Source organism: Bos javanicus, chromosome 9 (assembly GCF_032452875.1).
Source record: "Bos javanicus breed banteng chromosome 9, ARS-OSU_banteng_1.0, whole genome shotgun sequence".
Lineage (NCBI taxonomy): Eukaryota > Metazoa > Chordata > Mammalia > Artiodactyla > Bovidae > Bos > Bos javanicus.
In genome coordinates, this window is record NC_083876.1 from 32,788,036 (window position 1) to 32,803,336 (window position 15,301).

General features: G+C 40.1%; 1 protein-coding gene across 1 annotated transcript in view; it reads right to left on the reverse strand.

Moving 5' to 3' along the window:
* SLC35F1 (solute carrier family 35 member F1) overlaps positions 1 to 15,301 on the reverse strand; it is a 425,018-nt gene that overhangs the window by 152,561 nt on the left and 257,156 nt on the right. The window contains exon 2 of the mRNA XM_061427467.1: positions 14,429 to 14,604. Coding sequence (XP_061283451.1) covers positions 14,429 to 14,604 — 176 coding nt within the window. The remainder of the gene's footprint in view (positions 1 to 14,428; positions 14,605 to 15,301) is intronic.

The window sequence follows — 15,301 nt, forward strand, 5'->3', positions numbered from 1 at the left end:
CTTATATAAGCTCTGCCTACACATCCTCTGTGAAAAAGAAGTTACCAAGTTCCTTAACTTTATTTTTAGAAGTCGAGTTCTTTGCTTGCTCCTGAATGATCTAACTTAGTTTCTTTTAGCCTTACAAAAGTTTAAAATCAATAGTTTGCTTAAAGCTGTGCTAAAATGGTGCGAGTTTAACACAGCACAGCTGGAAACCACGACCTCAGTGAATGACATTCACTAAGCCCAAAGTTGAAATTGCTTGTAGGCATAGAACCTGCTGCTGTGAATCTGGTGAGGCGCCCCAGTCGTCCATAGAGTTTGTCTGCAGCGTATTCTTCCTGCTGAAAGATGGCCGAGCAATGGCTCCAGAGTCTGTGATAGCCTCCCCGCTTCTGAGCTGAAAAACGACACACCAGCGGCCGCTTCTCTGGCTGTGTAGCCCTTGATGCTTTGTGCTCTCTGGGTATTTCGCAATTCTTTTCCATCTTGTATTATTTTATTTTTTCCGATCTCCACCCTGATTTTATTTTTCAACTTAAAAATAATATTCTTACCCTGTCAAAAAAATGGGAGTGACGTTCCTTTTAGTGAGCGGATATGAGGAAAATTATTTTCCCTGCAGTACTTCATTAGTAAGACTAGATCTCTGCTTACAGATTTCTCACTACGGTTTCCCTTGAAATGGCCTTAAAAGGGTTGTATTGCTCACTGATTATTCCACATAACTCACAGAGCTTTGGCATTTTTACTATAAAAGAGTGACCCAACTCACCCCCTGGGAATGCTTACTCTTGTAATGACAGGGTCTGCTGGAGCATGTATGGCCTTTGCTCTAAGAAGTGATTCCTTGATGGAAATTATCAGGGACAGAAATGCCATCTTCTCCTGGTTTTGGCCAAACCCCACTGTTATTTCCTCAACTTCTCTAGCCAGTATGTGCCTCAGTCAAACAGCCCAAATGGGAATGTAATTTTCTCAGCTGCTTTTTGCTTTGCTTTCTGTATGTGTATTCAATTAGTTGCAGTTCACAGATGCATTCTATGTGTGTTATGGAAGAAAAAACATTGGAAAAAATGTAGTCAAGCTCGGTTTACAACATACTTGATCTTGATTGGTGTCCTTGTGCTCTGGGCCTTTTCTTGAACAAAGGATAGGTACTTGGAGTGGTTATTCACAGATGTGGCATAAACATAATCTGGATCTTCTCTGTAGGGTCTGAATGACAGTCCTGCCTCAGTCCAGTGAATGGGGAGAAGGATAATAATATTCTCCCCCCACTTGCCTCCAATTTGTCTATCATTTTTGACTGTGTGAGAAGGAAAGTGCTGGGTGAAAAGAGGAAACAGGAGAAGAGATAGGAAACACACAGGAAAACCATTGGGAGAGAAAAGGTGGGAAGTGATTCTATCCTGAGATTTCACAGGCATATTGAAAGCTCTAGAATAAAATATGCACTCATTTCTGGGGCAAGCATCTGCCAAGAGAATTGTCTTTTCAGCTCTTTCCTTTGGCAACCCTCCCACTGCTTCCAGTCTCTCGTAGTCTGGACCATTTGATTGCAGTTACGCCTCAGAGTTGAAGCAGGGGCTCTGGCTCCTTCTAAGCAGACTCTGGGTGTCCATGGTCTCTCTCAACGTGGCTTCCTCAAGCGGTAGGAGCCCTGCTCTACATGCTGGGGGAGGAGGACTTGGGCTCAGGCATTTTAGAATTAGTCCTGTACCAGTGTAATAATTATATCAATGAATTCCCTCACTCACAATGGACACCATAGGGGTAAGAAAGTATCTAAAATGTCTTTCCTTTTGGATTCCTCTATGAATCATACCAGTGCCTGCTCTGACATCCAGTGACAAGTTATGGATAACATAAGTGGTGGGGATATGACTGATGAATTTCAGGGTCTTCATGATAGAACAGATTCAAATTAAGGGGTACATGTGTAAAATCCAACTTTCTGGGGAGGAAATTAGTCATTTATTAAGCAAATCTAATACCAGTGATGGCAGATTACATTCATTGAATACTTTCTCTATGTCTGACACTGTGCTAGAAATTTCCCACATATATGACCTCATTTGGTCCACACGGAAACTAAAAGCAGCTACTATTATTATCCCGACTTCTGAAAGGAAGAAATACAATACAGGCCAGTTAAACCAGGATGACTCAATGGTTCTTGAATTTTGATTGACCTGAGAAACAGAAAAAGTCTACATCCTAATTGTCTAAAGTTAGATTTAGATTTAGTGAACTTAAGTAATAATTTCTGAATATGATTCTTAAGGGGAGACTTCTTCTTAGACATGACTAATTAGGCAGTTAAAGGTAAAAGAATGTAATATTCATGCTCTTTCATACAAGGAAGTGTTAAACAGTAAAAAAAAATTGGCAAAAATATAAACTCTGATCATTTTTTTCTCTTACTTAGAAGTCATTTTCTTTATGTTTTTCCTCTTATAGGTCACTGAAGGGGCCTACTGAAGGGGCCTAGTCACTCCAACTTGTAGTTAGAACCCACCATTTGCAAGAATCACATATAAATTTGCTGAGTTACACATTCTTCTTCCTGGTTCTCAAAAACTGAGAAGCGGAAACCAATGAAATCAGACACTCAAAAAATGCACGGACAGGGAACTCTGATCTAAAGATAATCACAAGGCAATTCTACTCCTGGGAAAGAAAAAAAAAAAAGTCCCCTTCATTGTTTTATTTTCTGCCCCCTGCAAATTTCCTGCAGCCGACTGCAAGAGTGTCTGCAAGATGGCTAACCGCTGAGTCTTTGATTTAATGAAAACTTTGGGAAAGCAATTCAATTCACTGCAGGGACTGCTTTGTTCTTCCATTATGATTCTTTTTTAATGAGAAAGATGATTGTAAGGATAAACTCTATTCCTCTGAATTTTTACACTAATTACATACAAAGCACTATTTTGGCAGAAGGGGACTTATCTCCTTGAGGCAATATAGTTATCATCTTGTAACCACCCTTCAATCTCCCACAAGAATGCTGGAGCTTCGTGCCAGGAATGAGTATCTCTCTGTGCCAGCTCGCAGCATGGAGAGATGAACGCTTAAAGATTTCCAGAATTAACAGTCAACACAGACTCTGGATAAAACAGGGAGACAATCCCTCCCTCCCAACTCACACACTGTTTGGAAGCGAAGAAGCAGAAGGGTATCTGTTAATGAAGTATTTGGCATGAGGAATGAGGGAGGGCCTTGCATATGCATGTCATTTTCCTTCCATCTAGAAGTCACTGATCATGCTAAGTCATATTGAAAGTTCTGGCTAACATATCACTTTATTTGAGAGTCAGCCACCTTCACACAAATAGGACATGCATTCTTAGGTACTCTAAGTTTGATGAAGACTGTGGGAGACTTGATTCAGTGCAGACTGCCCCTGTAAGCACTGTGTATGTATGAAATTCATGTACTTTTACACTAGTTAATGGATTGTGAGCTTGATAAATAATAATTTGTGTCCCACTAGCAAGTTCTTCAGAGTAGGTACATTTTCTGGAGTAGAGGGGAAACTGTACTCATTCTTGAAGTCTGAAAGCATGCCACAATGAAGGAGGACATTTTAATGGCCTTTCCTAATATCCATAAGTGAGGGAAAAGCTACCCAGTGGGAACTCGAGCCCAGTGATATGCAATTTCATCATGGCGACCAAGGGGTGAGAGTAGGCGGTCAATTCTTTCTCTTTTTTTCCCCCTTTGGTCAGGTATATTAAAGTATAATTTATATGTGATAAAATTCACTCCTTTTGGTGTATAAAAATTTGAAGAGTTCTGACAAACATATACAGTCATGTAACCTCTAAGCAATCAAGACATAGAGAACATTTCCATTACCTCCAAAGTTCCCTTGTGTCCCTTTGCAGTCAATCACCCCCACCCCTGGTTCCCTACTCCAGCAATCATTGATCTATTTCCCGACCTTATAGTTTTGCCTTTTCCAGAACTTTGCATTACTAGCATCATGTAGTTATACAGTGTATACGGTCCCATGTCTGCCTTCTTGCACGTGGCATAATACTTTTGAGATTAATACACATCATTGCATAATAACATTGTCCTTCTATGGCAGAGTCAAACTCTACTGTGGGAATTTACCACAGTTTTTATCCTTTTACGAGCTGATGAGCCCTTGGGTTGTTTACAGTTTTGGCTTATGAATAAAACTGCAGTGGACACTTGCACATAATATTTGTGGATATTATGTTTTCATTTCTCCTGGAAGAACATGAGTGATGGGTCATATGGTAAGTGGGTATTTAACTTTATAAGAAAGCATCAAGCCATTTTCCAAACTGTCCGTTATCATTTTGCATTTCCAGCAGCAGTATATGAGAGTTCCAGTTGCTTCACATACTGAGGAGCCATTTTGCTAAAACTGGATTTTTATTTTCTTCTGTGATCTTCACTATTTCCCAGCATGGTTTACAGAGGAGTGCCCACCCCTTATCCCCTGCCCCACCTTCTCTTCTCCCTTCCCTATCAACATAAGTAAAATTCCCAGGGAGTATCCACTAAGGTTCATTTCAAAAGTCATTGAAGTACAGCCTTTCTATACTATGAGGGCTAAAACTCTCCAATATGTAAACATAAATACAACCTGCCAGTGAAGAGGAATGGAGGTTTGCCAAGTAGTTTCCCACAAGAAAGATGATTTAAGAGGCTCCAGTGAGTATTACCTCACCAGACTTAGGTAAGTGACAGTAATATTTCCCTCAGGACTCACAAGGGAGTTATAATTCAGTATGTACATTTGCCAAGTCCTTCCTTATCCAACTCTCCAAGAATCCCTTCTCCTCCGTGATTTAGTCAAAGTTACCCACAGAAGTGGACACTGAACAGACTATGTATGAGCAGAACTCAGGCCTCTACATACAGATGGCCAAGAAGCACAGGAAAAGACGCTTAACGTACTTAATGCTTAACGGCATGCTTAACATCACCTCGCACTGGTCAGAATGGCCATAATCAAAAAGTCTACAAACAATAAATGCTGGAGAGGATGTGGCAAAAAGGGAACTTTCTTACACTGTTGGTGGGAATGTAAACTGATACAGCTACTATGGAGAACAGTATGTAGGTTCCTTAAAATACTAAAAATATACCTATCATATGATCCAGCAGTCCCACTCCTAGGCATATATCTAGAGAAAACCATAATTTGAAAAGATGCATGCACCCCAATGTTTGTTGCAGCACTATTTACAATAGCCAGGACATGGAAGCAACGAAAACGGCCATCAACAGAGGAATGGATAAAGAAGATGTGGTACATATACACAACGGACTATCAGTCAGTCATAAGAAAGAATAATGTCATTTACAGCAACATGGATGGACCTAGAGGTTATCATACTACGTTAAGTAAGTCAAAGACAAATATCATATGATATCACTTACATGTAGAATCTAAAAAAAAAAAAAAAAAAAATACAATGAACTTATTTACTAAACAGAAACAGACTCACAAACTCTGAAAACAAATTTATGATTACCAAAATGGAAACATGGGAGGAAGAATAAATTAGAAGGTTGGGATCAACAAATACATACAACTATATATAAAATAGATAATCAACAAGGACCTACTGTATAGCACAAGGGGCTCTACTCAATATTCTGTGATAATCTATATGGGAAAATAATCTGAAAATGAATGGATATATATATGTGTGTGTATGTGTGTGTATATATATATATATAGATATAGATAGATATAGATATAGATATAGATATCAGTTCAGTTTAGTCACTCAGTCGTGTCCAACTCTCTGTGACCCCATGGACTGAGGCACGCCAGGCCTCCCTGTCCATCACCAACTCCCGGAATTCACTCAAACTCACGTCCATTGAGTTGGTGATGCCATCCAACCATTTCATCCTCTGTTGTCCCTCTCTCCCCCGCTGTCAATAATGTTTCCCAGCATCAGGGTCTTTTCAAATAAGTCAGTTCTTCACAGCAGGTGGCCAAAGCATTGGAGTTTCAGCTTCAACATCAGTCCTTCCAATGAATATTCAGGACTGATTTCCTTTAGGATGGACTGGTTGGATCTCCTTGCTCTCCAAGGGACTCTCAAGAGTCTTCTCCAACACCACAGTTCAAAGCATTAATTCTTTGGTGCTCAGCTTTCTTTATAGTCCAACTCTCACATCTATACATGACTACTGGAAAAACCATAGCTTTGACTAGATGGACCTTTGTTGGCAAAATAATGTCTCTGCTTTTTAATATGCTGTCTCAGTTCAGTTCAGTTCAGTCATTCAGTTATGTCCGACTCTTTGCGACCCCATGAACTGCAGCACGCCAGGCCTCCCTGTCCATCACCAACTCCCGGAGTTTACCCAAACTCAAGTCCATTGAGTTGGTGATGCCATCTAACCATCTCATCCTCTGTTGTCTCCTTCTCCTCCTGCCTTCAATCTTTCCGAACATCAGAGTCTTTTTAAATGAGTCCGTTCTTCACATCAGGTGGCCAAAATATTGGAGTTTCAGCTCAACATCAGTCCTTCCAATGAACACCCAGGACTGATTTCCATTAGAATGGACTGGTTGGATCTCCTTGCAGCCCAAGGGACTCTCAAGAGTCTTCTCCAACACCACAGTTCAAAAGTATCAATTCTTCTGCATTCAGCTTTCTTTATAGTCCAACTCTCACATCTATACATGACTACTGGAAAAACCACAGCCTTGACTAAACGGACTTTTGTTGACAAAGTAATGTCTCTGCTGTTTAATATGCTGTCTAGGTTGGTCATAACTTTTCTTCCAAGAAGCAAGTGTCTTTTAATTTCATTGCTGCAGTCACCATCTGCAGTGTTTTTGGAGCCCCCCAAAATAAAGTCTGTCAGTTTCCATTGTTTCCCCATCTATTTGCCATGAAGTGATATATATCACTTTGCCATACAATGGAAACTAATACAACATTGTAAATCAACTATACTCTCATATAAAATAAAAATTTTTAAATAAGAATTCAGGCTTCTGCTCTGAGAAAATCCTGGATCCCACTTTACCTCTTTTCCCTGCTCTGCCCTGTGTCTTGGACTTCCCATGGTAAGAACCAAAGAAAATTGCAACAAAGGCAAGGGGCAAAGGTTCACAGAGGCAGAGCTGTACAAACACAAGTGGGGAGGTGAGGTCTGAAGGGGATTCCAGCGTCTGATATACTGTTGCAGTTTCCATAGAGGCCTATATTATTTTGTATGAAGTTCTATATTTTTTCTAATTAGACAGGTATTTTTAATTTTGCAACATTGGTAATTGAGAAATTAGCTTACATAATTATAAGATGTGTAGTGTTTCTGCAGGGAGCACATATGAGGCCTGTCTTACATTGGAAGAGGCAACTATCATCTTCCAGTTAGTGGAAGATGAGTATGGAACTAATTAGTGGAACTTCTGAGAATGTTCTTATAGGGACTAGACTACTGGGCCATGAGTTGCATGTAGCTGTTGTGTATAGACAAGACTGTCATCTTTATATATTTCTCTCACCAATCTGGCTACTTCAGTGCTTATTGGTGCCCAGTTACTAAGTCCTACCTGACTCTTTGTCACTCTGTGGACTGCAGCATGTCAGGCTTCTCTGTCCTCAACTATCTCCTGGAGTCTGCTCAAATTCATGTCCATTGAGTTGGTGATGCTGTCTAACTATCTTATCCTCTGTTGCCCCTCTCTCCTTTTGCCTTCAATCTTTCCCAGCATCAGGGTCTTTTCTAATGAGTCATCACGTCAGTGCTCTGGAAGGAAAAAGAAGATAGTGGGTAGAGGGGACCAGGAGAGGGTGAGTGCTCCATAAGCCTGAGCCAAATTCATTTCATCAGCCTCTCCACCGATAACTGAAGTTAGAACCTAGACTTCCAGAATTTCTGTCTTATGGTATTTAGTGTTCAAACCTAGAGTATTTCTCTTGAAGAACATGGCATGAATTTACGTTTCTGTATTCTTTTTGGAAAAATTCAGACTACACACAGTGATATATTTGAGTGTGCTGTTAGTACTATTAGTAACTTGCTTCATTTTTCACACTCACACAAAGAAATATACAAAAGATTCAACAAATATTTTAATGTCTGTTAAGAATTTGCTAGAATTCATGCAATACTCATCAAACTGTTTCTAGCTGCAAGCTTGCCGTTTATTCAGAACTAGAAGAGGATATAAAAACCTCTCTCAGTGAAAAAGCAAAATGTGCAGAACCAGTCACCAGGAATATCTCTAATGATGCCCAATAGCGGCAAACTTTCTTCTTTTTTCAGGGTCTGTATCCAAAATGAAGCCGGCACTTCTGGTTCTATTCATGTTTTCATTGCAGATACCCATTCTTTCCCCATCATCATGACTTGAAGAGGAAACTAAGGGATGAAAATGTTTTCTTTTCACCCTCAACATCCTGCTTTTGCCTTGCAATTCTTACCTCCCTCATCACTGAGCAGCTTGTTGATGGGAAAACAAAAAGAAACTGGAGAGGAAAGAACTCAGAAAAATTGGCAGAAGAAAAGGAAGAAGAAATTATTGACTATTTAAAAATCTTATGCTTTATATGGATAACCAAGAAGGATCTACTGTATAGCACACAGAACTCTGCTCAGTGTTAGATGACAGCATGAGAGGAGAGGAGTTTGGCAGAGAATGGATACATGTGTATGTACGGCTGAATCCCTTCACTGTTCACCTGAAACTATCATGGCATTCTTAGTTGGCTACACCCCAGCACAAAACGAAAAGTCTAAAAGCTGAAAAAAATTTGTGTGGTTTATATATATTCAGAAGTTAAAAACTGCCAACAGAAGAATCGTGGATATCTATTGTTTAAGAACTACTGAAAGTGCTTCTGGGCGGAAGCAGGATTCATATAATAATTGATAAAAGAAGCTTATGGAAAAAGTTTGATGACATAAAGTTTTTCTTCAGAAGAAATGTATCTTATTTCACCTTTGTTTTAAAAGTTGGTCACATTTCTAGCTTCTACATCACAAATGCAAGAACTGCATGGTCTTTAGTTGTTCAAATGTGTGTCTTTAGTTGCTAAGTTATGTCCAACTCTGTGACCACATGGACTGTAGCTCGCCAGGCTCCTCCGTCCATGGGATTTCTCAGGCGAGCATACTGGAGTGGGTTGCTATTTCCTTCTCCAGGAGATCTTCCCCACCTAGGGATTGAACCTGTGTCTCCTGCATTGGCAGGGAGATTCTTTTCTGCAGAACCACCAGGGAAGAAGCCCTTAGTTGTTCATAGTCTGCTTTTTGTGTTTTTCTGTTTCCTGATTTCAGCTAGTATTACATGGAATTTTAAGAAAAAAGGATACATGAGGAAGAGGCTTCAAATCCGTAAGTTTTGGCAGCACTACACTTTCTTAGTCATTTACCTGTGAGATAAGATACACATAGTTCTCTGTCCCTGGTTCTTGGCATAGAGCTCCTCAAACCCTTGCAATTTCCTAAGTGATAAGAGCACTAGTGGCCTTCCCTGGTGGCTCAGTTGGTAACAAATCCTCCCGCAATGCAGGTGACCCTGGTTCGATTCCTTGGTTGGGAAGATCCCCTGGAGAAGGGATAAGCTACCCACTCCAGTATTCTTGGGCTTCCCTGGTGGCTCAGCTGGTAAAGAATCCACCTGCATTGAGGGAGACTTGGGTTTGATCCCTGGGTGGAGGAGGGCATGGTAACCCACTCCAGTATTCTTGCCTGGAGAATCCTAATGGATAGAGGAGCCTGGCGGACTGCAGTCCATGGGGTTGCAAAGAGTTGGACACGACTGAGCGACTAGGCACACATGCAAGAGCACTAGGAACATATTTTGTGCTATTTGGTCTTTGACCCTTGCTCCTGACACAGAGCTCCTATATCCCTTACAATTTCCAGGGAGATAGGAATTTTTTTCTTCTAATGAGTTGACTCTTGGTGGGCTCCTGGATGGAGCTGGTCACCAGAAATACCAAGCTATGATTAGAAAGCTGGACTTTTCAGCCCTGCCTTCCCATTTTCCAGAGAGAGGAGAGGGGCTGGAAATGAGGTTAATTATCATGTCTACCTATTGAAGCTTCCATAAAAATTCCAAAAGCATGCAGTTTGGAGAATGCTGGGGTTGGTGAACATGTGACATGGAGGTTCTGAGACAGCTGTGCTAGAAGTCACGTCCCCCTTCCACATACCTTGCCTTACTCACTTCTTCCATCCAAAAATACATCATATCTTTTTGTAATAAACTAGTAAACATTAAGTAAGCTGTTTTCCTGAGTCCTGTGAGACGCTCTAGTAAATTAACTAAATCCAAGGAGGGTTGGTGGCAACTTCTGACCTATAGCAGGTAGGGCAGAAGCGCCAGTAATAACTTCCATCCATCTCTCGACACAACTGTCAGAACTGAGTTATGTTGTAAGACACTCAGCTGGTGCCACAGAACTGCAGGGTGTGGGAAAGCCCCACACATCTGGTGTCAGAAGAACGATAGTGTGAGAGTAAAGGAGAAACACAAGAGGAAGAATACATTTTCCTTTACAGTTCCTAAAGCCCCACCTTACCCATATAGCCTGTGTTTGGATTTCAGGCATTACTTCAATCAACGGGGATATTTTAATTGTCTGAGTAGCTTCCCCAAAGTGGTTACAGCTAACTAAGTAAACAGTTATCTAAATTTTATCTAAATTCTCAAATTTGATACAATCTTATTGGAACTAGTTTTTTGAAGTACATTTTTTCTACAGCCTCATAATGAGGCTCTTTATGATAAACGGCAAGATGTTTAAAAATTTTAGAACCATCTGGAATAAAAAAAACAACCTAGTGCCAATAAAAGAAGGGCTAGCTTTAAAACCTATCTACAATACACAATTTTAGGAGGATGGTCTTTGTAGGAATCAATTTTTGGTTTTCTACAAATTTTGTAGGAATCAATTAATCAGATCAGATCAGTCGCTCAGTCGTGTTTGACTCTTTGCAACCCCATGAATCGCAGCACGCCAGGCCTCCCTGTCCATCACCAACTCCCAGAGTTCACTCAGACTCATGTCCATCGAGTCAGTGATGCCATCCAGCCATCTCATCCTCTGTCGTCCTCTTCTCCTCTTGCCCCCAATCCCTCCCAGCATCAGAGTCTTAACCAGGGGCAAATTCAAAACTCCAGCTTGAACTGGAGTAACACTGAAACTTATACTAGAGTCTGTTGCTTCAGAGTCTTTGATCATAGGTTCAATGCAAATTTGATGAAAAGAATTCACTTTAACTCAGAAGTCAAATTCTATAAGACTTTGTAATGACATGGCCCTTAGTGCTCTTGAAAGCCTTCTTGCATTTATCACATTGTGTTTACATGTGACAATCATACATTTTATGATTAAAGTGATAAAGAAAGATTGTCAGTTCTTGAGTCTAACCCCTTGCTGTTATGTGGCCTAAGGTGGTATCAAATGAATAGAGTGGCCCTGCAGGATCAGTGATGTCTGTGATGGAAGAATTGAGAAGGCTGTATCTTGTTCGACCCTAACCTGCAGCCCTCCCAGGAGATTAGTCAGGGAGCACCAGGAATGGAGGAGGAAATGTGGCCAAGACAGCGGTTCCCTCACACATACCACACTTTCCATCCTCTCCTCTTTGCTCTGTTCATCCCCTCTCACATCTTGAGGTGCATAATGAAAGAGATTATTATGTTGCTAGAACATAGCACTGAATCAGCCTATACAAAATTAATGTAATTACTATGTTGATTTCCAGATGTTAGCTTAATGCCGGTCTATTAAAACTTCTAAAGATGAAGCTTAAAACAAACAAACATTCTAAGTAAACATCCAAATGAAGACATGCCAGCAAGTTTAGTGATAATCTGAGGCCGTGGCAGATATCTCTGGATAGGGCATTTTAGAAGTTGATTTTCTTCATCATCAACCATAATGACAGAAAGTTCTCAGGTCCTTTTCAGTCTTTTTCTTCCAAAGTGCCTCTGAATTCCTTGCTGCTTCTAGCCCTGGCCTCTTTCCCGTCACCCCTCTGCCCTGCCCGCATGCCCATCCACTCTCGGCACCACGTACAGCCATATCCTCTTGACCTCACTGCTGTGCAGCACTGGACCTCTCACCCAGGGCTGGTTTCTTATCCAGGGTTTTGAAATTCAAGGGAGAAAACTCTCCTTTTGCTCAAACATGTCTCCCTCCCCTCTTCGTTCCTCCCCTGGACTCCACATGGGTGGGCAGGGTGGGCCATGAAAGTACCCAGCCTGGCTCAGAGAGATGCCTACTCTTCCTAGTTCTAGCCTACAGCACATTCCTGATGCCAGGGGAGCCTCCAATTTCTCACTGATAAACTTTCAGATAATAATTCCTATTTCCTTGGTTTGAAGGAATAAAAGAGGTAATTCACATACATAGTGGCTGGCACATTATAAAGTCTCAACAACATGTATTAACTTTGGGCCTTTTTCTACAGTTAAATTTTTTTTTTTTAAGCTTTTCTGTCTCTACCTGTAACTGTGAAATTATTCTGCTTCTTAGAATGGCTTACTTTTATTTTTTTCCCTGATGAGAGTTTTTGTTAAATCTCTGGGCTCCTGGAAAGCAAGAGTGACAAGAACCTGAAAACTAATTGCAGCTCATCACCTTATAGTCTAGAGCAGGGGATCCCCAGTCTCTGGGATCCAATGCTTGATAGTCTGAGGTGGAGTTGATGCAACAGAAATAAAGTGCACAATAAATGCAATACACCTAAATCATCCCCAAACTGTCCCCCACTCTGGTCCATGGAAAAACTGTCTTCCATGAAACCATTAGTCCCTGGTGCCAAAAGTTTGGGGACTGCTGGCAGACTGGTTCTGAAAATCTCCAGAGAACACGAATTTACCATTTCCATGAGATTTTGTTGTTGTTGTTGTTATATCAGAATGTTGCAAATTTGTTCTTCAATCTTACTATTTTTAATTATAATCCTTGTACTGGGCTAAAATAATTCTATCCTTTAATAATTCTAAATTATCATTCAAGTCTTCATTAAATTATTTTTAAGTTGAACTGCATAGCTCTTCTTGATATGATCAAATGATACATTCTTCGTATTGACAGTCTCTCAGAAGCAAATTTCTAATTATACACCTCCTCCACTTTCTCATTTTCTGGAGTCCTTTCCTGGATTGAAGCAACTGTTTAGATAATGCATTTGTAGCGTTCAAAATCAATGGCTTCCAAATCATACTGAGGAAATGTAGCTGAGACTCAGTGTCTTAACTTTCATAGCCTGAAGTTTTGTTTGAAATTTTATTCTTTAATTATGTTTACCTATATTGAATTTTATTTATTTATTTTTTTATTTATTTTATTTTATTTTTAAACTTTTAACATTGTATTAGTATTGCCAAATATTGAAATGAATCCGCCACAGGTATACCTGTACAAACACCAATAACACCAATTTTTGAGAAGTAAATGAAATTAGCTTCTGCAATACCTTAGACAATCTCAAGTTAAACTGAAAGTCAGTTCTAACTTGTTCATTTGTACTCTTCTTCTAAGATGAAATCTAGTCCTGGCCAAATCATTATAAATAAGCAATATTATTCTGGATGATACTCCAAATACAGAAATGTAAAAATACAATGCTGAGATATGATTTGTGGCAAAGTTTCAAAAAAGTATGACGGTTAGGATTACTGTATATAGCTATTCATGTATCTTTATTCATTATTAAGGTATATAATTATCTTCAAACCTATTATGGTTACTTTTCAATGCATATTTTATAGTCAATAGCTACAGCTAATAATAGCGACATTATTGGCTATTTCTGGGCCATAGATAAGAGTATTTATACCAGATTCAATGGTATTATATGTCTCTGAAATATACCCTCCAGAGATATACCACAAGGATTTCAACTGCAACTGCCCTTTAATAAGTTTTTCCTGCATCAAGTCTTGAAGGATTTGTTCCATTGCCTTAGCTTTTTAAGTTTAGACAGAACAAGTCACATGACTGTGGTAGCTGTTTTTTCTTTCTTTTCCCCTTTGTTATTACTAGAGTTGTTTGCGTTTACTATTTTTATCTTCCTTTCTCAAAGACATATATTTGTCCGCAATCCCCTTGGATTTCTCAGGGCTAGCAGGTATTAGGGACAGCTTCATCAAGACTGTTTCAGGTTCCAGGGAAGCTGGCTATTTAGATTCACTGAGGGGTATAAGAAATGCTAACAGGAATTCAAGTAGTAAGCAACTGTACTTTTCGGCCTATACATGCATTTCTTACTTCCCGTTGAGTTTACATAATTCATGCTTCTTTGTAATTTATTCATTCATTTTGTTTGCTATATTATCACAAAACAGAACAGTGAGATTTGGGGTTTTGAATTGTCTTATGATGCTGTAAGTGAAAAAAGTTAATCTGGTCATAGCTCATCACTCTTGAAGATACTGGTAAAAGAGAAACGGGTTTGGCATGCTTACCTTGTCTGACAGCTAGTGTGGTGGTATAGACCAAGAAGAGAAGAATGTAATTGAGGAAACTCTGGAAGACTGGCGTATTGGCATGGAAATCTTCTGACAGGTACTTGCTGGTCAAGCTAATTCCACAAATAAGGAGGGATAACACCTGGCCTAGAGCCACAGAGATTAACATCTCCCTGAGAAATAAAGAGAAACATAGTAAAGATCAGCAGAAAATCCAATAGAACAATCACTTAAAATTTACTGAATACTTATGCCACTTACTAGGCTACATGCAATAAACAGTGATTCTTTTAATTCATCACAGCAATCCTACTGGGAAAGTGCAGTTATCACTGGGGTTGTGCAAAGGAAGGGGGCTTCCAGGTGGTACTAGTGGTGAAGAACCTGCCAGCCAATTCAGGAGACATAAGAGACGCCGGTTGGATCCCTGGGTTGGGAAGACCCTGTGGAAGGGCACATGGCAACCCAGTCCAGTATTCTAACCCTAAGAATCCCATGACAGAAGAGCCTGGTGGGCTACAGTCCATTGGGTTGCAAAGAGTGAGACACATTTAGAGTGACTTAGCATGCATGCAGAGGAAGAAACCAAAGTTTAGAAGGGTTAAGGAGTTTGCTTACAGTCATATAATTAGTGACAAAGTTGGGAGTTGAGATCAAATCTCTCCAAGTGTTCCTGGCTTCTTCCCACTTCCCCTAGAGCTCTAGGGGAAATTAACATTTTCCTGTTGCCACCATGGCATGAACAAATTGTTCAGAAACCTGAGAGAGAACCCAAACACTGACCAGGAGGGACCATATTCCAACCTTGTCCTAAGATTCTCATATCAAAAAGGGGAGACTCTTCTCTTTCATAAACTAAAATCTTGGCTC